The sequence below is a fragment of the Dipteris shenzhenensis genome, chromosome 20 (genome assembly GCF_047967505.1).
Source record: "Dipteris shenzhenensis isolate YYH24624 ecotype China chromosome 20, Dip_SZ_1.0, whole genome shotgun sequence".
Classification (NCBI taxonomy): Eukaryota; Viridiplantae; Streptophyta; class Polypodiopsida; order Gleicheniales; family Dipteridaceae; genus Dipteris; species Dipteris shenzhenensis.
In genome coordinates, this window is record NC_141615.1 from 27555706 (window position 1) to 27579215 (window position 23510).

The following is a 23510-nucleotide window of genomic DNA, read 5'->3' on the forward strand; positions in this document are numbered from 1 at the left end:
GGCCAATTGGCATTCATATTCTGCATGCATTGCACACATTTGCATTTTTGAGAAAGTTGGTTCTTCACATTTGACCACTACCAGAATGCTCCTGCAATCCACATACCACACATGCATAGTTACCAGCCGAAACGGAAACGGAGTTTCCGGGCCCCGCCAAAACGAAAACAGAAGAAACGGCAATATGATACAATTTATGTATAAAAATTTATTTTTTATACATAATATAATTATCAATAGAGTGCAAATCATACATAATACAATTATCTATACTTGAAGCTTCAGCCTTCAAGCATCAATGCATCATTCATGCCTCTATGATTCTAAATTCTTGAATGATGCTTCAATAATCTGAAATCAACATGTATCTTGAGTCATGACTAACAAGTTTGGCATTACAAGAATCTGAAATTTAGAAGTTTGAAGTGCTTTAAACTTAGCACACAAGTTGAAACTTGAAACTTAAAAGTATCCAATGTCCAGACTCCATAGATGATCATGATTCATGATCCACAAATTTCATGATCATGACTCATGAGTCATGCAAGACTCAAAATAAAAGCACCCATGGATGATATAAAAAAAAGTAGCAGGACTACTGATCATCTGCATCATCCATGGACTCCTCGTCATCGTCATCCTTTGCGTCCTCAGATAAGCTTGAGGCATCTGTGTCACTGTCTGAAGAAGAATCATCAACATCAGGATCAGGACCATCGGGTGCAACTGAAGTACTAGCACCATCTCCAGATGGTTGAGTGTATGATCGTGTGTGGTGTGCTGGTGCTGACAGCTCCTCATACAACATGGTGTATATGTCCAGCTCCTCCTGTGGGATATCTTGTATGGCCTTCATCTTCTCCATGTCCACCTTGTCTACATTCACTTGGCGAGGTTCGGGGTAGCCGGCGGCGAACTCAAGGAGACGGAGGTTGCAATGACAAAACACCAACCGCTCCAATTGAGCCGTGCTCAATCTGTTCCTCTTCTTTGTGTGAAAGAGGGCCCAAGTGCTCCAGTTCCTCTCACAAGGACCGGAACTACAGTTTTGTGAGAGAACACGTATAGCAAGGCGTTTCTGCCATAAGCCAATTAAGCAGAAATAAGTATCAGGAACTTGATAACTTTAAACATATTTGTAGTAGATAAAACTTCAAATTACTTAATGACTAAGCTCTAACTAGTGGCGTTGGAACTTGTCTCTTAGACTCTTACCAAAGTAGGAGTACAATTGCCATATTTCTCCCACCAGGAGACAGTTAGGTTGCAACTGTGTCTCTCGGAGCCTAGCCGACCAAAGGAGAGGCTGTGATTGCGGAACAATCGAATTTCATCCCCCATTCTTCGTTGCATCTCCAAGTCACCACCGGTCCAATTTTGTAGATACTGTTGCATCCCCTCCTCCAACTCGTCATTCTCATATTGCTCTTGATTGCGCCAGAGCGGATGCAATACATGTGCCACCGCATGGATTGGGCGGTGGAACCAATTCCACGGACCACCGCTTATTCCATATAGCACGGATGGACTCAACCCTAAATCATGCCACAAGAAATTAGAATGCATTATGCATGCAAAATTCATAGACTATAGATAATAGTACATACATAATATATATCTGAAAATTCTAGGCTTCATGATAAGAAATTGCAATTTAGTAACTGCAATAATTATACATATTACAAAAGTAAAAAGTCTTACTTATCAGGCGATAGGGAAGTGTTTCTGTTGAGGGCCTCTCCAATCTTGTCCATAAACTCGTACAAGAGCCCTAATGTGCTCACGATACTGCGGGCTGCGGAGAAGATGGCATCAATCCAAGGTATCTTCCCTAGGTCCTCGATCAAAAGATCAAGGCAATGTGAGGCACAGGGTGTCCACACAATTGCTGCCATTATCTGTCACCACCTGCACCACATGCTCAACACCTATCTCCATAATGGCTGCCCATAAATGCTCCCAAATATACAACCCTGTAATCACTGTACCTGCAGTGGAAGCATCTATGGCTCTCAAGAACATGGTTCCCTTGCAAAAAGACACTAAAATATCGTACACATTCCTCTTGCGTGCATTTGACCATCCATCGCATAAGAGTGTGCATCCATATTTTTTCCAAGTCTCTTTCAAGGGCTTCATTTGGTCTTCCACACATTCCCTCTCTCTTCTTAGCTCTCTTGTCCGCCGCAAGGCCTCATATGTAGGCCCTTCCCATTCATACCCAATGCGGCTTACGGCTCTCATAGCCTTCGTCCATCGTGTAGTCTTCGCCACATGAAAGGGTATTGCACACTGTATGAAGAGCTTTGTGAGCTCACTAGTGGCCTCCTTCACTGCTTGCTTTTGCAAGCGTACTTGAATGCTAGACCTTTGCAGTGATCCTCTTTTTCCCGCACTAGCATCCACACTAATTGATCCATGTGGCAAGGGTGTTCTTGTAGCACTAGGACCCGCGCTTGATGTAGTTGATGCCCCTCTACTTGTCTTTGCAAAACCCAATGTGCTGGCATCATCCAATGGCTCAGTGTCAGCAGCCTCTTCTTCATCTTGCAGCCCTTGTCCTCCACTTTTTGCAGCCAAGGCTGCCATACGCACACGCTTCCATTCTGTTAGGCCACCTTTCACTGGAGTAGGCACGAACTCACAAGGTCCTACATCCTTGCTGGGAACACCTGCTAGATGGTCTTTCACCCGTCACCCGTGTGACAGACCCTGTTTTGCTTATGCCGCAATAGTTGCATCTCCACTTCTTGGAGCCACCGCCTCCTTTATAACTATCCAGGAGGGAGACATGGACCCAATAAGCATCTCTCGGCATTGAGGAGGATGGAGAGGTGAGAAGGAGGATGGAGAGGTCACAAGTGAGAAGGGATGGAGAGGTAGAAGGAGGATGGAGAGCTCAGAGGTAAAAGAGGATGGAGAGGTGGAAGGAGCCTGGAGGATCAGAGGTAGAAGCGAAGGAGGATGGAGAGGAGGAGGATGGAGAGGTTACAGGTAAGATTAAAGAGAGGATGGAGAGAAGAAGGATGGAGGGATGGAGAGCAGGCTGCCAAGCTGCAGCTTGCAGGATGGAGAAGATGGAGCAAAGGATGAAGAGGATGGAGAGAGAAGGATGGAGGTGACAGGTCCGAGGAAAACGGGATGGAGAGTCCAAGAGCAAAGGATGGAGGGATGGAGAGAGCTTAGAGAAGGTGGAGAGAGCAGCAAGGATGCAGAGGAGGAGTGGAATGGGCGGGAGGCGGCGAAAGATGGAGCCAGGTGGCGAAATCACGACTTTTGGGGTTCAGGGCAAAAACAAGTTTTACGAAACGGCGTTTCTTTAAGAAACGCCGTTTTTGTTTCGCCGTTTCCGTTTCAGAATGCCATTTGACCACTACCAAAATGCTCCTGCAATCCACATACCACACATCAACCTACCTAGCCTACATGAATGCATAATGGCTCATGCACACACTCCATGTATATGAGAGGTCACAACCTCTCATGCCTTTGGGGATCCATCCCTTGGACATACCCCATTATTCTACCCTTAGCCTATGACACTTTTATGTCTACCATTTATTAATGCACCCATGCATTTCTACCCATTCCTATCCTAGGACTCACATGTGTGAGTGCACCATTTATTCCATATCAATTAATATATCAAATACATTATCCATATGGCCTTAGCCATTTAAGCCTACCTAGCCTACCTTCTAATTAATATATTTCAATCAACCTAGCCTAATACATTCTAGGCTATAAAATCGAGTCGTGACATGCCCTCTTGCTTGGGACATAAATGATCTCACCTACTAGGTACTCTTCTTTGCCTTCATGGTCTTTAGCACTCATTAGGTTCCTGCGTAAACTTCCATACAACAACTTCAATCTTTCATCTTCATGTTTAGTACTCCTGCTAAATAAGTCCAACATTAGTATGTTCCTTTAAGTCAAAGTTCCAAATAAATCAATAAGAAAGACATAGTACTTATCTTTCATGTTGTGTTGTCCATGTATTCCTTTGCTTTGGACATTCCTACAAAGACTAATTCGACTTTATCCATTAGGGTTAGTAGGAATCTAGATCGGTTCTACTTTTCCTTTCTAATAAGATACCATTTCCTATTCTATCTCTCTCATATGCATGCATTGGTCCAAGTTCCAAGTGACCAGCTTGGAATCATTAGTTTTAGGTTGATCAGACCCAAAACTTACAAGATAGGCCTAACTTACAAGATCAAGATCACCATGTCTTGCTTGAGTACTCATTCTAGACCACCAGGTCTAATTGTGGATCCAGCCATAGTCATGCATCCATGACTTACCAATTACTTAAAATCTCTCTAAGGTCACTAAGCGCTTACATATCCACTACCTAGTCCAACACCTAGGTGGGACTATGGACCCTTTCATTGATGATTCCAAATGAATTACTCTTTTAAATGTCCTAACTTCTTAAGATTTCAACTCAACTAATCTAGTCTAATTTAAGATTACCAAACCTATGGCCATGTATAGCACGCTCTTGCTTGGGAAGAGCCCAAGTACTACCTTGGCTCATCAACCCAACCTAAGAGACTGACTTAACCACCTCTGGTTTTCTAACTTCAAAACTCTTGGCACCATGGATGCCTTCCCAAGGATCCTTATCCAGTGTCTCTATACGCAACTAATTTGGTATACTATTGTGGACATTTCCAAGGTAATAATTGTGCACTGTAGGCCATCTTCTGGTGGTTCTAGTGATGCCCTATAGGCCATGGTATGTGCCTTGTAGGCATAAGTGTAGGCACTTATAGTGTTAGTGTCTTTTAGGCCACATAGGACACTTAGTCCTATGTGACACCTAGGACACTTAGTCCTAGGTCTAGGTACAAGTACTTTGTACTTGTGTATTTTCCATCTATCTAAAGTTTGACGTGACTACTGATCTATCGACTGGTTACGTACCTGCACTCTCTCCTTCTTCGTTACGTACCTTCAGTGGTATCAGAGCGCTATTGGACCTATTCCCTTGCCTCCGGATCTGCATCACTCACAGATTTCAATAGCCTGCGCTCCATCCGTACAATCCGTACGATTGTATGGACTTTCGTACAGATCCCGAATCCTGCCGCCCAGCTACGTCACTAGCTAATTTGCCCGTCGCATCTTCTTACGTACCAACTACGTCGCACAACTGTACGGTTCCGTACCTGCTCAGCTTGGCCATCGTACTTCCGTACATGCGTTAAGTACTTTGCCGTACTGCCTTCTGTACCTGTGTTCCATACTCCCGTCGTACGAAACAAGTATCTGCTACAGCCGTACGCTCTTCTCCGTACAAGTGTACTTGCACCGTACTTGCTCCGTACAGGTTCATCTGCTCCGTACGTTTATCGGCTCCGTATGTTCACCTGCAGATCAGCCGTCAACAACTGGTACCTGCATTCCGTACACATTTACTTTGAGAACAGCTGACCGTACAGCTTGTACCTGCTCCGAGTGTTTTGTACAATTTCAAAGTGCGAATTTACTACCAGTGGTATCTACAGGCATTTGCAATTTGGGGCTTTTGCAAGACATTGGCAAATTTGGGGCTTTCAGTTCTTTCCACCTCCTTTGGTTGCAATTTCTTGCAAGAATATTGGAGTTTTGGGATTTGGTCTGCAATTTCTTGTTTAGATTGCAGTACATTGGGTCAGATTGCAGGACATTAAGTTACATTTGCAGGACATTGAGTCAGATTTGCATACATTGGGTCACATTTGCAAAAATTTCAGCAAAATTTGGGGCTTTTCTGCATTTGCCCTCTTTTTGGCCTATTTGCCCTCAATAAATTTGGGGCTTTTGCCAAATTTGCTGTTTTTGCAGTGAACATTGCCTGTCACAGTCACATTTGGGTCAGATCTGCATTTGCCCTTTGATTTGGGTCAGAAATTTGCAGATATTTGCTGTTATTTTCGGGACAGCCAGCTTTTTGCAGTGATAGCCTTGAGGGTTTTGGGTTTTCAGGGAATCACAGTTGCTATGGCTGGGAACAATCAAGATTTATTTGGAGTTCTTCGTGAAGATGATAAGTTGGATGGCACCAACTATCCGATGTGGTCTTATCTCATGAAACATATTCTTGTTGCAAAGCATTTGTGGAATATTGTTTCTGGGGCTGATTTGAGGCCAGCCAATGCTACAGTGGTTGTTTCTACTGCTTGTCCTTCTGCAGGGGTACTCCTCCTGATGCCTTTTCCTCTGGCACTCCTGCCGCTGCTCTTCCAACTCAAGAACAGTCAAGATGGGATGCAAGAGATGCAAATGCACATTCATGCATTGCTTTATCATGCAAGAGAATCATTATTCCACACATCCGGTCTTGCAGGACAGCAAAGGATGCTTGGGATAAATTGGCTTCTCTCTATCAGATTCGCAATGAAGCTCGTGTTGCATATTTGAGAAGGCAATTACAGGAAGTGAATATGAATGAAGGTGAGTCAATGGATGCATATTTGACAAAGGTCAAGGACCTCATGGAACAGCTTGCCAACATTGATGAGGTGGTGCCAAATTCACAGCTTGTCAGTACCACATTGAATGGACTGCCAGATACATATCAAGGGTTTGCTACAACCCTTCAATTAGTGGCCATGGGTAATCGAGACCATAGGCAAGGCTTCCAAGCCTATGGGCAAGCGCAAAATCTGCGCATAGCAGTTGCAATTCCATGTTCAGTCCTGGTACTTTGATAGTGGTGCTTCCAAGCATGTCACATCCTGTAGACAGTTGTTTCATTCTCTAGCTGATGCACCTCGAGGGGGGACTGTTACATGTGCTAATAATGCTTCATATGCTGTAAAAGGAGTTGGAGATGTGCAACTCACATCCATTTCTAGCCATCCTGTCACTTTGACAAATGTTCTTTTTGTGCCTGGCATTGAAGTCAACTTGATTTCAATTTCAGCAATTGCTACTTCAGGTTTCAGAGTAATTTTTGATGGCTACAGATGCCTAGTATATGATCTTCGTGATGACAATGCCATAGTTCTCACTGGCACTTTGCAAAAAGGGCTTTATCACCTTGATCATCATCCAGCTGCACTTTCTATTGAAGCATTGGCTATTTCAGATTCACAGCTTGCTGAAACTCATCTTTGGCATGAGAGAATGGGCCATCTCAATTATAGAGCTCTTGCAAAGCTACATTCACAGCAGATGGCAAATGATGTACCTCAGACTCACACAGTTTCCAAACATGTGTGTGAGGGTTGTCTTTTGGGTAAGATGCATCGATTTCCTTTTCAAAAGAATTGTCCAAAACTCTCACAAAGGAAATTGCAGCCAGTACACAGTGATGTCTGTGGCCCAATGAGGACAAATGCCATTGGGGGGTATAAGTATTTCATGACTCTCATTGATGATTTCACAAGATATTGCTGGGTATATCCTTTGAAGGCCAAATCTGAAGTTTTCTTATGCTTTCAGAGATGGCTGAATATGGTTGAGAATGAATCAGGATGCAAGCTTGTCACCCTCAACACAGATAGGGGGGGTGAGTATATGTCAAAGGAGTTTGATGCTTTTTTGTCCTCACGGGGCATTATTCACTCATGCACTACTCCTTACACTCCTCAGCAGAGTCTGTTTCTGAAAGGAAAAACAGGTCCACAATGGAGATGGCCAGATGCATGCTTAAGGCCAAGTCTTTGCCCAATAAATTTTGGCTTGATGCAGTAATGTGTGCCAACTATGTGCTGAATAGATCACCTACACGGGCATTAAAGACTATTACACCTTATGAAGCATGGAAAGGCAGGAAGCCTTCACTTTTACACATGAAAGTTTTTGGGTCTCTTGCATATGTTCATGTACCATCTCAGCTGAGACATAAGCTTGATGACAAGGCAATCAAATGCATATTCATTGGTTACAGCCAGGAGAGCAGAGGGTATCGGTTATATCAACCAAATACTGGGAAGATTATTGTCAGTAGACATGTGATCTTTGCTGAACATTCAGCTTCTCCTCTTGTGGACTGCAAAGCAAAGCTAGATGTTGACATGTTTGATGTCTTTGAATCTTGGTTACCTCTGCCATCATCAGAAGAGGATTTTGAGCAGCAACATGAGCCTCCTGCAGGCTCTCCACTAAGCATTAATCAGCCTCACCCTCATGCTGATTTGCAGGTTTCTCTTCCGGCACAAAATGATCCCACTACTCATGATGCAGTCGTTGAAGAAAGAGCTGTCAATAGACAGCAAAGGCAAGTTCCCAGATGGCTTCTTGATACATTGAGGGACAGCAAACAAGATCAGCCTTTTGCTGCCCGGACAAGATCAGGGAATAGACAGCATGGTCACTTTCTTGAGTTTGCACTCCTTGCTACAGCTTGCAATGAAGAGCCTTTGTGCCATAAAGATGCTTTTGACAGCAAAGAGTGGATGGATGCAATGAAAGCTGAGTTACAATCTATTCCCAAAAATGACACATGGGAATTAGTAGATCTCCCACCTGGCAAGCATGCCATTGGAACGCGGTGGGTCTACAAATTAAAAAGGAAATCTGATGGCAGCATAGATCGATACAAAGCCCATCTTGTTGCAAAAGGGTATGCCCAACAACAAGGCATTGACTTTGAGGAGACATTTGCTCCCACATCCAGGATTACTACCATTTGATGTGTCATTGCCATTGCAGCCCATCATCATTGGCAAGTGCACCAACTTGACATCAAGACAGCTTTTCTTCATGGGGATCTGCAGGAAGAAGTCTATGTCACACAACCTCCTGGCTTTGAGGTTGTTAATTCTGAAAATAAGGTATGCCGGCTTAGAAAAGCCCTTTATGGTTTGAAGCAGGCACCCAGGGCATGGTATGCCAAAATTCATGCACACTTACTATCCCTTGGTTTTCAGAATAGTCCCATAGAACCCACTCTTTATGTTCGTGGGAGTGGATCTGATTTTTTAGTGCTAATTTTATATGTGGATGATATGCTTATCACGGGCCCAGATACTCAGCAAATTGCAGCTTTCAAGGCTGATTTGCAGCAGATTTTTGACATGTCAGACATGGGACGGCTCCATTATTATTTGGGCATTCAGTTTGCTCATGTTGAGGGGGGTATCATGATGTCTCAGTTCAAGTATATTGGACAGCTCCTTGATCGTTTTCAGTTTGAGGATTGCAAGCCAATCTCTACTCCAGTGGACCCTGGCTTCAAATTCTCAGCTCATGATGGGAGCCCACCATGTGATATCACTCTTTATCAGCATGTTGTTGGATGCCTTAGTTATTTATGTCACACCAGACCTGACTTGCAGTATGCAGTATCTCAGCTCAGCAGATTCATGCACATGCCCAGTGCACAGCATTGGCAGACAGTGAAGAGAGTCTTCAGATATCTCAGAGGCACTCAGGATTTAGCCCTCTTCTATGGTGATCAGGGTTCACTTACCATGCATGCTTACACGGGTAGTGATTGGGCAGGATGTTCCGACGCCAGAGTGTCACATACTGGCAATTGTTTTTTGCTTGGCAATTCATGTATTTCTTGGCTCAGCAAGAAGCAACCGACAGTTGCCACGTCTAGCTGTGAGGCTGAGTACAGGGTAGCTTTCACCGCTACAGTAGAGTGTTTGGCTTCGACAGTTACTTATAGATCTTGGTATTTGCCAGACATCCTCCATTATTGTCTACACTGACAGCCAGAGTGCTTTGGCCATTGTGCGTAACCCAGTGTTTCATGCGCGTACCAAGCATATTGAAGTTCACTATCATTATGTTCGGGAGCGGTTGTGAGCAGGAGACATAGAGTTGTCCTATCTTCCGACAGAGGACAACATCACAGATATGTTTACAAAGGCACTTCCTCGTCCCAAGCTCGAAGTCTTCCGACAGGCTTTACACTTGGTTCCCTTTGTTACATGATCTAACATTCCTTGTACATTCATAGGTGGCTATATCCTTTTGGATGAACATGTGCCACCATGACCAGAAACTACCAGGTATTCTGAGACGTTTCTAGAGTACTTCAGCCCATCCCATGGAGGGGGGTTTGTAGGCCATTTTCTGGTGGTTCTAGTGATGCCCTATAGGCCATGGTATGTGCCTTGTAGGCATAAGTGTAGGCACTTATAGTGTTAGTGCCTTTTAGGCCACATAGGACACTTAGTCCTATGTGACACCTAGGACACTTAGTCCTAGGTCTAGGTACAAGTACTTTGTACTTGTGTATTTTCCATCTATCTAAAGTTTGACGTGACTACTGATCTATCGACTCTTTACGTACCTGCACTCTCTCCTTCTTCGTTCCGTACCTTCATGCATGTGCTTAATTCTTGAGCTTTTCCTATTTCTACTGTATGATCCTACATGCTAATGCATCTACTACTTCATTATCCTACATGCAAATGCATTATCAATTCATTCTTTGTCCTAAATGCTCATCTTAAGTTTAAGTAGGTCAATCATTTGACCCTTGTCACCATGCAATTGTGTATTCCTAATTCTAGTGACATTCCTTTCTAGATGACGAGTCACTTTTGTAGCCTTCATTCAAGTTTCCTCCAACTACTCCAAGTTCGTTTACCATCTTCATAACCTATTCAGGTTTATACATCACTTGTTAAGTCCATTGTTCATAGAATTTCACCATCCTATTTGCATGGAACATGGCATATATTCTGAGCCATACCCTCATCACTTCCTAAATGCTTCCTATGATGTAATCTCCTTCATGTACCACCACTTTGGTTTTAGCCCAAGATTTTGATTTGTAGCATTCCCTCCTTGCTATTTATGAAGCGACCACGCTTTATTCAAAATGCTTCAATCCGCTATTCTCTGTTGGGTGTTGGAAGCAATGGAAGCTCAAAAATGAAAGCACAAAGGAGAAAAACGAGATGTTGTAATAGATTGCTGCAAAACTGAAGTGCGGAGGCTCAAGGGAGAGCCAACATAACAAAACCCCAGGGCTAATTGTCCTAACTGGACTAAGTGTCATAACTGACCTAGATGGTACATAAACTAACTCTACCAATAGTCCTAACTGACTATAACTAGGCCTACAAGGCACATACCAAGGTATAAGCGGCATCTATGGATAGCCCATGAGATGGTCTACAAACCCCCCTCTATGGTATGGGCTGAAGTATCATGGACGTGGCTCAGGATACTTAAATATCTAGTGTCATGGTTGCACATGTTAGTCCCATAGGGATATAGCAACCTATGACTATACAGAGTACAACAGATGAAGTTACAAAAGGTACTAAATTTAAAGCTTGCCAAAAAGCCTCAAACTTAGGTTGAGGTAGAGCCTTCGTAAAAAGATCTGCCAAGTTGTCTTCAGTGGGAACATAAGACAACTCAGTATCACCTGTTGATAATCGTAGTGAACCTCAATGTGCTTTGTGCGAGCATGGAAAACTGGATTCCGTGCAACAGCCAAAGCACTCTGACTATGAGTGAAGATGATGGTAGGAGCAGTCTGACATGCACAAAGATTTGCAAGTAGCTTCCGAAGCCAAACACACTCCACGTTCTGTAAAAGCCGCTCTGTACTCAGCTTCATAGCTAGAAGTAGCAACTGTACTTTGCTTCTTGCTGAACCAAAAAACACATGAAGTATCAAGCATAAAACAGGTGCCACTATGTGACACACGAGTGTCAGAACAACCAGCCCATTCACTATCAGTGAAATTTGAATCCATGCATGACAAGTGAAGTATCAGCCCCATAAAGAAGGCCTAAATGCTGAGTGCCGTTAAGATATCTGAAAACACGCTTCACGGCATGCCAATGGTGCATAGATGGGCTGTGCATATATCTGCTCAACTGTGAGACAGCATACTGTAGATCAGGTCTCGTATGGCATAGGTAAATCAAACAACCAACTGCCTGCTAATAGAGAGTGACATCACATGTACCGTTGCCATCCTCAGAAGAGAAGTGAAAACTAGTCTCTAATGGTGTGGATACTGGCTTGCAATCCTCAAACTGAAAACGCTGCAAAAGCTGTCCAATGTACTTGGATTGTGACATCAAAATGCCCCCCTCACTGCTAGCAAATTGGATGTCTAGATAGTAGTGCAAAAGACCAAGATCAGACATAGCAAATGTCTGCTGCAAATCAAGTTTAAAATCTGCAATTTGCTGAGCATGTGCTCCAGTCACAAGCATGTCATCCACATAAAGGACTAAAATCAGCAAATCTGTCCCACGCTTGTGGATGTAAAGGGTAGCCTCTGTAGGGCTGTTCTGAAAGCCAAGTAGAGGCCATACGTATGCAAGATATTCATACGTGATGTAATGGCAAGGTTGTTACACCTAATGATCTTAGGCAGAGTATCATTCATCAATGCCATGATAGCCCATGTGTGGGACGTCCAATGTTGAGAAGACATACAAGCTTGCAAACCATTATTTCTTTTTGCCAAAGATGAAAAGCATATTCATGAACATGATACAATATTTATTGAATCAGTCAGTGCACCAAAGTAGCCACAGTATCAAACAGGGATACAAGTTTTACTAGTCATTTTTGGACTGCATTATTTGATGCACTTAGGACTAAGTTAAAAATGAGTAGTGGGAATCCTCATGAGATGGTTGGTCAGAGGGACATGGTCAACCAAACTTTTGAGAATATGCTAAGAGCATATGTTTCATTAAGGCAAAGTACATGGTAGAAGTGGTTGCCATTACTTTTTGCCTATAATGGTAAAAAGCATTTGTCCACAAGGATGAATTCTTTTGAGTTGAATTATGGATGTGGTGGCTCCAACCACAGCACCTCCCCTCTAAGATAATTTGGGAGAACCTGTCATGTAGAGAGCTTTATTATAAAGTGGAGGTGGCTCGTCTACCAAGACAGTGCCTCAAATATAGAGGCTTTGTTGTGAGGGAGGGGATAGAGGGCACGCAAAGCAGCTAGCTTTGACCTCTCCTTTCCCCTATTTGTTTGAGGACCCCAAGAGAGCTCTTTAGCAAAGGGTTGGGGGAAAGATGAAGGGAAGCATGTCACTAGGAATGAAAACCACAAGGCTAAACATAGGTTTGCGAAGTAGTCTAGTCAGGGCGAGGCAGTAGTGTGCTCCATGGGTCCAGTGAGATAGCACGTTGAATCTACTCTAATGCAATCCTCTCTTTCCAATAATCCTCTCCTGCCCCAGTCTGACCTCTGCCAGCATATAATTGACCATTAGCTCCAGATGAGTGACTAGATGTGGCCAAAACCTGCCCTTCTTGTTGGCAACTTTTAAGTGTCCCTCATATAGCTCTTGTCAATTCAATGGAAGGCTCATTGCCTGCCTAAAAATGCTGTCCTCTGCCTGGCATTGCGGCTATAGTGCTGGCCCACCCCTTCCCATATGGCAGGCCTTTCCACTAATTCCGCTGGACATCCAAAATATAAGCTCTCTTTCCTTCTGTGCAGGAGTCAAAGAGGACTTTGACCAAGCCTTGGCTGTCTTTCTTTTTACTTCTCTAATGGTAGTTGGCTGGAACCCATCACTTGTTCTAGGTTTAGCCATCTTGGTTATTGTACTAGGTAGCTGGATGCTTCCCTTCTTTACAGTGCCATAGTTACCAGGGAACGGCGTTCCAGCATCCGGAACGCTTGGAATGCCGTTCCAGAAAGGAGAAGCCCAGGGAACGTCCAGAATGTCCCTTGGGGACGTGCTACTAGGGAACGCCGTTTCGGCGTTCCCAGAACGCGTTCTAAGCGGCGTTCCAGCCCTAATCCCCGCGTTCTGAAATTTGGCCTGGCTAAAAATCCCGACGGGCGCCGCGCAATGACTTTTCCTCCCGCCTCATCTTCTTGTGCCATTCCGCTGCTCTCCTTTGCTGCTCCAAGCTCCACTACTCCACTCTCCCTCCTTGCTTGAGCCCTCCAACTACTCCACCCTCCCTCCTTGCTTCAGCCCTCCATCTACTCTCCCTCCTTGCTTCAGCCCTCCATTTACTCCACTCTTCCTGCTTGCTTCATCCTCCCTCCATTGCTTCTCCAGCAGTCCTCCTCCTATGTTTCTCCACTCCCTTCTCTCTCTTTCTCCACTCCCTCAACCCCCATCTCTCCACGCCCTTCTACTCTCTCAACCCCCTTCCCTCGACTCCCTTCCCTCCACTCCCTCCTACTCTCTCAACCCTTCAGCCCTCCATTCTCTCCACTCTCTCCCTCGTCTCTCAGCCCACTTCTCTCAGTTCCCCTCTTCTCAATAGCTCCTCCCGTGGCCTCGACCAAGACCACAAATCCGAGTGTTGGAAGGACGTGAAACGCCTTTATGACAAGTCAAAAGGAGGATCACACAAGTGGGATTGTCCCTATTGTGGTGAAGAAAAATCTGGAGGTTCAAACTAAGTGCGGAATCATTTATTGAGAATAAAGAATGGAGGCATTAATTGTTGCCCTGGAATTATTTCAGCTGCAAATGCCGCACGTTTTCAGGCACTTGTAGATAGCCTAGATGCCAAGGTAGCACGACAAAAGGTTCTTAATCTCATGGTCGAGCACAGGCAGCCCCACATGCCAGTGCAACAGCTTATCCATTTGTTTCTATTTCTAGCTCCTTCTTTAGGTCTACAGTTTCACACGCATATATGGGGACTCTCACTGCATCATCCCTTGGCCCGAGAGTCGTTCAGGCTAGCCTTGTGGCCTCATGGCATCCTGGGAGGAGGGCACAGGTAGACGTTGTAGTGGGCCGGCTCTTTTATGGAGCAGATGTACCACAATAAAAGCCCACAATCCTTACTTCATCAATATGGTGAAGGAGATTGCAGTCTTTGGTCCTAGTTACATCCTCCCACATGTGAGGCCTTGCACACCACAATTTTGTCAACAGAGAAGACCGCCATAGAGTAGGCTTTGGCTCCCATCAAAGACATATGGCTGAAATGTGGTGTCTCACTGATGGGAGATGGATGGAGTGACACTAGGGGCCGCTCTATTCAGGGCATCCCAGAGGGGCCAGCTTTTTCATTAAAGATATTGATAATTTAGAGGAGGGAAAGTCAGCCGAGAGGTTGGCTAGCATTTGGATGATGTCCATTGAGCATGTGGGGGCAGATCAGGTTATTTAGTTTCTTTCTGATGGTGAGAACTCCAACAGGGCAGCAGAGAGGATTTTGGAAGAGAAGTACCCTCACCTTACCTCACTCCTTGCGTAACACATGGGCTGAATAATCTCTTGAAGGATATTGGTAAGTTGGATTGGGTGGATCCTACCATTGATATGGGTAATCATGTTGTATCTTTTTTCACGTGAATAGCTCCTGCTTGCAAAATCCACCAAGCCCTAATTCCCTAGATGGATCTAGTATGCCACATGTCCTCATTTTAGGGTGCCTCCTAAATGCACCATATACCCCTCTCTTGGGATATGCATTATTTCACTTGCCCCTAGGCACATTACACATTCAATGCATTTAAGAGCCCTAGCCTTAGACCCATCTAGTCCGTGTCCTGTCACCCTCATCAAGGACCTTGACATTAACCCCTTTGACCATTTACATGAAGCCCAATAAATATAATACAAACAATGAAAATGTCGACTGACCCTTCCGAGGTCATGTTACCTCAACTTGAGCACATTTGGACATCTGGAAAAATGATTATCTTCATCCTGTGGTACAGTGTGGGTTTTCAAGTCATTGTATTTGTCTTTTCTGTGCTGCTTGAGACTATTGCTTCCCAATGTTCTACCTTTTCCACTGAAGGGTCTATGAGACTGGGGAAGACCAAGTAACAATGAAAGCTAAGGGGTGGGACCCTAAAAGCGGTGAGATGCCACTGGCTGGCAACCGCCCAATCTGCTATCCATCTGGGTGGCTGGATGCTGTCTGTGGGACTAACTCTACCGGTTGGCTGAGGACAGACAAGTGAAGATAGGTTGGCCTGTATATTATGAATTATGGTAAAAAGAAAATTGATAGTTAAATTAGTTGAAGCGAGACCATATGACTTGGGGTTGTGCTTGACCATGAAAGGGTGTCAAGTATCATGGCCACAAGTCAATAGACCAGGGTGATAATTGGTCTTTTGGCATTTTGATTTGTCTAAATATGGCTCAAGTTGTATGCCTGGAGGCTCAATGGCCAATAGTCATTCACCAAATCAGCCCTTTGTTTTCTCCAAGCTCAAATAGACTTTGCCTCTCAAACAGTTTGGAGAGGTGGTGTAATATCAGGGAAACACAAACGAATGAGAAGAATAATATACAATGAGAGTTAAGGCATAATTGCATCTCTTTGTGCCAGATATGGTGTTAGTTCTGAACAATCTGCTTCGTCCTTTGAGTAACTGAATGGGTGTTTCCAATGTTTTAATTGTTAAACAGTTAGTGACAGTTTTCCCTCTCCCCATCTTCCTTTTGTCCCTGTAAGGAATCTGATGTAATCTGTTCTGTGTGTATGCAGGGAGGAAAGAGACGAAGCTTTGGTTGCTCATATTTTTCATAGCAGTGGTAGCTGTCTTAGTGCCAGCACCTTTGATAGAATTCAGATACTACACTATTCCTTTCTACTTTATTGCTTTGCATACACCTACCAAAAATGAAAAGGGAAGTCATGTTTGGGTGCTCATGTCTCTGCAGTACTTATTGACAAACTCTCTTACAATGTACATGTTTTTGTATAGACCATTTTATAAATTTGAAAGTGGAGAGCCGGAGGCTCAGAGGTTTATTTGGTGAATCCAGAGCTGTCCCATCCCCCCTCGCCCCCCTCCCCCTCCCCTTCCTTGTCTCACATATATCACACATTTCCTTCCTCAACTACAACCTTGATCATAGTTTGTCATGTGAAAACTCAGAAAATGTCAGTTTTTCCTGCAAAAAAGGAGAGAAGAAAATGCTAGTTTTGGTGCATCTTATTCAACCCTTTCTGTAGTCTTAATGAGGCATTTGGTAAGGGTCTGTGTAAAATATGTGTATGTGAGGTAGGAATAAAATTTGAATCAGGAAATTGTATACCTCTCTTCCGACAGAAAAGACATTGATCAGGAAGACCCTCGTACAAAACCCTCTGCTGAATCTGGACCCCATCTCCCGTGGAGTACGAAATCAAAGTAGGCAAAGGTCGAGGAGGGGGGAACTCTGAAGTGAGTCTGACCCTCGTAACACCTGTACCAGCAAGTGACTGAGCATAGGAAAGTCTAGCACTTGATGGGATGACTGTACCTGCCACACTAGCCATATGCTCCACAGCTCTGCGACAAGAGCTGACCTCATCAGGAAGTCTAGGGAAAAGCATCCAAAAAGAGACCTGTCGCGGTCCCGGGGAAGTAGTACTGAAGTGCTTCGGCCAAGGCCACAGATGGATGACTTTGCTCTAAAACTGAATCGGTGAGCTCATAAGTACTCTTTGAGCCTGCTCTGCAGACTGAAGGCCAAAAGAAAAGTACCCTCTGCCAAGCAATCGGAAAACCGTAACTGAGACACCCAATGAGGCCATGCTGGTGTACACCCAATCACGTAACTGTTGGCCTCTACCGGGTAGAAAGCCAATGATGTGCATCAAACGAAAACCCTCCTTTGCTACCTCAATCATCTACACAATGTCGGGAGGAAAAGAAACTGTGACTTCAATCTCCTCAGGTTCGGCGACGGGAGTGGCATTAGTGCCCTCCATTGTCTCAGCTTGCGCTGTCCTGAGGGGAGGAGCTACCTTTGCTGAAAATACCCACCAAGAACTCGCAACCAACCACTAGTCAATCCCCAAGAACTTGGTCAATGAATGCCCCAAACTTCAGCCTGCGTGGGATAGCAAAATGAGGATCAAACCCAAGACTGAAAACAGGCCGCTCAATGCTGAAGCAAAATAGCTCCGCCAATGCTCTGGAATCAGCCCAGAAACTCAGCTTGAAGACCCCGGAACACGAGCAGCAACAGCCCCCGAGAGGGCCCTGAAGCAGCCCAGCCTGAAGCGCAAAAAAGAGGGGCGGACAGCAGCTGTAGGAACGGCCTGAATGGCGGCGACGGGCAGAACAGGTGCGCAGGAATGGCGGCCTGGATGGTGGCCTGAAGGGGGGCGACCTGAAGGGCAAGGGGGGCGCGGCCAAGAGAGCAGGGCGCGGCCAGATGGGCTGGGTGATGGCGACGGGGTGGTGGCGGGCAGCTGCAGACGGGAGCTCCTCCAAGAATAGTTGAGCAATTTGTTAGGGTGCTCTTTTGTCTTTTTACCATTTCATATCACTCCCTTTTTTGCTCTAGCGAAAAGAACTTCTGTTAATATTTGAGAAAGCAACCATGAAAATCAGCAGTCCGAAAGGTGCTGATCATGGGGAAAAGAGAAACAAAACTGGCTGTCAGAAAGGCCCACATGCTTCCAAAGAACCCGCCTAGGGAATCTTTGGGACAAGGGCTAACAACCAGGGTGGAGGCCTATACATCCAGCGAATCCCTCGCGCGGTAATCATATAAAAGATGCCTGCAGGCCAAGACTTGCAAAAGCACTCCTACCTTTGGACTGTCGCTGAAGGCCCACACTTCCAAATGGTGTGCAGGGTGTCCTGCCAAATGGAAACAAAGGTGGCTGCTGGGGGAACCTGATGGTCGCCCATCACAAAACTGAGCGGGCAACCTAGATGTTCCAGGCAGTGATGCTAGACACACTCTCCCAACATCTTATGGCAACGGCAGGTGGGCGGGCGGGCAAGAGGCGTTGCATTGTGTGCCTCTATCCTAAATACCCTCCGGCTTGCATCTTGTATGCTGCTGAGGTTGGATCAATGGAGAAGGCATGAACTGCCTTTGTTAGCCACCCCTCAAGTAAAGTCTTGCTGCAATCCTCTGTGTACAGGCCACAATCTTGAGGGCCCCCAACTAGATCCTCTGCGTTGCTGGACAGCCCTAGAGAGATGTGGGACCGTATCCAAATTTATGTCTATGCAACAGTGGCACCTATCATCTACCCGCATCTGCTCCAACTAGGTGCCACCGACTAAAAGAAAATAGTATGGTCCACGGCTAATCTAGAGACGTGAGCAAAGGCAGGAGAATCTCTCGAGGGAGGTGGACTAGGCTGCTGCCTCAAGCTGAAGACGTCGGACTATGGGAGTTGTATATTAAAAAAAGGCACGTCCTCCACCCTTTCTGAGTGACCTACTTGTACAGGCCAGAACCACTCATCTGGATTCCACAATCTCTTGAAGAGGTCAGTCCTCCCATAACCAAAGGTGTTGCTGTCCCCCTCTTGTCTAGCCGAGACTAGGACAGGGTCTATGGCTCGAGTCCGCACCCAAATGGCCCACAACCTTGATTCTTTGTCACTCAGGCGAGTCCAAATCTCGTCTGCATCATGGTCTACCATCGTCTCGGGTTGGAGAAGGCCCCTATTCCCTACTCTGTAGAGTTTGCACTAGTAAGAGCTAGGGGTTACCACAGAAACTGAATCTTGAGAGGCACCCTTGTCCTTGAAAATTGTCCTACCAATCATGGGGGTACGAGGCACTGCCTCTCGAACTCCTCTAGCCACGTCGACCTGGCCGAAATGAGTCCACCAGACAGAACACTAGCAAACCTTTCTTTGAAAAAAAACATTGGCAAACCTTGCGAAGACTCCTCGTCAGAGGGGAGCTTGCCTTTGTGAGGGGAGCCTCTAAAAAAGTTTACTTGTGGGAATGCTGCCACTGTCCTCTTGTACGGGGGTGCTCTCGCTCAAGCAAGAGCTTCTAGGACTCGTTGTCTAAGGTGAGTCGCATATCACCAAAAGGGATCGATTGTGCATCTCAGGATCGATAATGCCAAGTCCTCCCAGTGACCCTGGCTCTAGTGTCTCTGTATCATCCGAATTGGCCCATAAAAAATTGCACACAAGGCGCCTGAGCTAACACATGCAGCCTCTATGGAAGCACTGGTAGGAGGCTATATGCCAAGCTATAGCCAAGAGGACTTGATTGGCCACGAGGGCCCTGCTTGGTGAAGATGAACTACTGCCATGTACTCCTCTTTGCCATGGGCATCCATGAGAAGGTGCCTCTGTCCTTCTTGTCCTACTCAGACGCTAGGTTGTTGAAGTCACCTCCAACAACCTGAGTCAATGTCTGGGAGGCTCTTGTTCAACCGCCTCCAGAAAGCAAGGCGATGTATCACTTTTGCAATGCAGATGTCCAAGAGGGTCCTCTTGAGCAAGAGTTGCAATCAATCTTGTATGAACTTGCCGACATTTTAGTGATATCTTCTGGTCTTTGAGTGACATTGTCGTGCACCAAGATATATCTCTCATGTAGGTACGTCGATTAAAGCTTCAAGCTTAAGTGATAGACTCTGAGGTTGTACAACTTGTTCTAAAGGAGTACAAGGTATTGCCCATACAAATTCATTGCACAAAGTAGTAGTGTTACTCTTGAACCATTCAAGGATGAGGGCTTGTTCTTGTGCATGTGTGCAAGGGGGGATGGGGGGGGTGCGCATGTACGCAAGGGGGGGTGAGGGAGGGGGGGGGGGGTGCATGTGCGCAAGGGGGATGGGGGGGGGGGCATGCACGCAAGAGGGGGTGAGGAGGGGGGATGCACATGCGCGCAAGGGGGGGGGGGGCATGTGCACAAGAGGGGGTGAGGAGGGGGGGGCGCATGCGCGCAAGTGGGGGTGAGGAGGAGAGGGGGGGTGCATGCGCGCAAGGGGGGATGGGGGGTGCATGCTTGCAAGAGGGGGTGAGGAGGGGGGGGGGTTGCGCGCAATGGGGGATGAGGGGGGTGGGAAGGGGGGTGTTGCACACGCGCGCAAGGTGGGAGGGGGGGGTGATAAGCTCACCTTGATCAAACAAATATGGGCCAAGGCTTACCTGCAATTTTTGTTTCTTAATGCTTGCAATCCTTAGACGACTCCACTCCTTCCTACTCGAGCGAAGAAAACCTGAGGGCTCTGCATGGGAGAAGGCAGATGTTGACATCTGATGTCTGCTAGTTCTTCTGAATCAACAAAAATTTCAATGCCCATCCTACCACAACCCTCTGCAACTCCTAACGAATTCTCATTTGCTATGGCTATTGTTGTGCATGATGAAGCCCATGCACATTCCAACTCACCATGGTCCTGGAGAAACAGGCCCTCCTATGGGCGGGAGCTTGAACGACAATCACTTATTCCTGTGACTTCGAAGGGGCTTTCGAAAGGTAGTCCTCGGATGTGCAACGACATACCAAAGGTTGGACAAGCTTAATGCCATGAAGGAGACATCTATGCCAAGCCAGTAGCGCATTGATGTAACGCCCATTGTGTAACCTTCTTAAGCTAAACCTCTGGCCTCAAACGGAGAACATCTACCGCTAGGCCCAAATCTTGTCTATCTAGCAAGAAACCTAATTAAAATACAACCATATCCCCATGGGTAATCCATAAATCCCTCCCTTGGGGTTCCAGCCACCTATGAGGGGCCCACTTGTGACATGCTGCTGTTGAGTAGAAGCTTGAGAACTCTGGGCTGCTACCTTTGGTAGGTTTGCTAGGAGATCGAAGAACGTCTCAGCCTCTGGAGTCTGGGGTGTCTTGAGGTGGATCCATCTATCTACTCCCCTTGTGGCAGGGAAGATCCACTAGGGCTAGGGTGGCATTGGGGGAGCTCAGTTGGAGATGGAAGACTCCCCTCCCATAGCTGGTGACATCTTGGATATGGTCCCCATCTCGCATGGGTCCTTGAAGACATGAGTCCGACAATCTTGCTCATCAGTGCTCTGTCCAGAAGTGACTGAACTATATTCTTCACTTATTCATCATCTTCAAGAGAAAGCAGAACCTTAACCGACTGAGGTAGACAAGGGACCTACCATCAAAGCCCCTCTTGCGAGACCTATGGCCACCACCAAGCTTCTTTCCTTCGAGGCTATAACAATAAAACTCTACACGGTAAAAAGGAAAAGGGGGAAGGGGGAGGGGGGGGGGGTAATGGCAAAGGGGCAAAGGGAGGAGGACCAAGGGCCCCATAGATGGACCAACCAAGGGCTTGGGTAGAAAGGCTACTCAAAGCTCTAAAGGACATTGGAAACACTTGCTAGAGAGGAGGCCAATTGAGCCAAAGGCTTTCAACAAAGGGAGGAGGTAGAGGCCTTCAGGTGCTACCAAGTAGGCCAGAAAAGGAGACCAGGCTTAGTAATGAACCAAGCCACAAAGGGAGCTACAACTTGCACAAGTAGCAAGGAAAATTGCACCAAGGAATCAAGAACCAAGAAAATGATCTGCAAGCCTCCATGATCAAGGCTTGAGCGGCAGAATCTGCTCCTAAATTAGACATGAGCTGCAAGGAAGATGAGAATCTCTCAAGAATTGGCACAAACAGGAAGGAAGGAAGGGGTGGGGTGGAAAATGAAGGAAGGGGTGGGGGGGCTATGGCGAAGGGAGCAATGTTGGTGCAGGGAGCACACTTTCCTAGCTTTGCCTTTCCTACATGTCTCTCTTCTCAAGTTCTATTTGCACGCCACAATGAAATTTAGTTCTTTCAAGGCATCCTTGAAATTAGAATCCTTTAATGTTGATTTTTTGATATCGTACTTCAAATCTAGGCTAATAATTGGTGACTTGTGAAGAAGATGTATACATATGGAAGATGATAAACAATTATAATTATGTTTAAACAAAAGCAGAATGTTAAATATACAAGTATTTTTAACACATTCTTACTCACATGTGCTAATGGGTTTTTAAGCGCCGGCCCCTTACTTCATTTGAGGGGCATTTATAGAGACCATGTCCAAAATCATCTAAAATTATCAACAAAAAAATATTTAGTAACATGCAAACATCTAATGCAGTTCTAATTACAACAAAAATTTTGGTTTTTAAAACACCCATAGGATCATTCCAGATGAAAACTTTACTAGTCCACATCCTCTTGAGAATGGTTGATATACGTTGTAGCTTTTGCTCTTTACCCTCATGCACCTTCCCATTCAGGATGGCACTATCTCCTTCCTCAACTTGCCCGACTCGCTCCTTTGCCATGTCGAACATTAGTATTGATTTTTTTCGCAATTCTCAATCATATGGGTCTTCTTGTGAGCGTAGGACTCTACTTTAATGTGAAGCACATATTAAATCCTATTTCTCTATGTTTGATTACACTGACCTTGTCAACAAATGGTGGTCTTGCAACACATGATTACCCAAACCATGTCATGACATTGCATATCTAGGATTCCAACCCAAATCAATGCATTAGACTTCCATTTCATGATGCTAACAAGGTCATGATCTCCCAATGGATGTTTGAATGTTGCTCATTGCACTCATTAATGATCTCCCAATGAAGACTCCTATAAGTACTACAATACAAATCATGATATGAAATCTGGTGAATACATTGGAGATTTGTTGATGGAAACTATCGATAAGATGGGACTTAAAAATGTTCTTCTAGTTATCTTGAACAATGCAAACGTGTTGATGCTATTTTCCAAGAAAACTATAAGCACCTTTACTTTGGAATGAAAAGCTCATGGATTAGATAAAGAAGCTACATATGACATGGTATGAAAAGATCATGGATGATGTAAGATCCATCATGATATTGATAATGACACATTATTGAGTTTTTGATATTTTTAGACAAAAATTCAAGAA

General features: G+C 45.3%; 1 protein-coding gene across 4 annotated transcripts in view; it reads left to right on the top strand.

Annotated features, from left to right (window-relative positions):
* The window catches only part of ALG10 (DIE2/ALG10 family), a 102480-nt gene extending 85831 nt beyond the window's left edge, over positions 1–16649 (top strand). For all 4 annotated transcript variants that reach the window (XM_087391484.1, XM_087391485.1, XM_087391487.1 and 1 more), the window contains one exon: positions 16375–16649. In XM_087391484.1, coding sequence (XP_087247610.1) covers positions 16375–16649 — 275 coding nt within the window. The remainder of the gene's footprint in view (positions 1–16374) is intronic.
* Positions 16650–23510: the final 6861 nt, after the last annotated feature.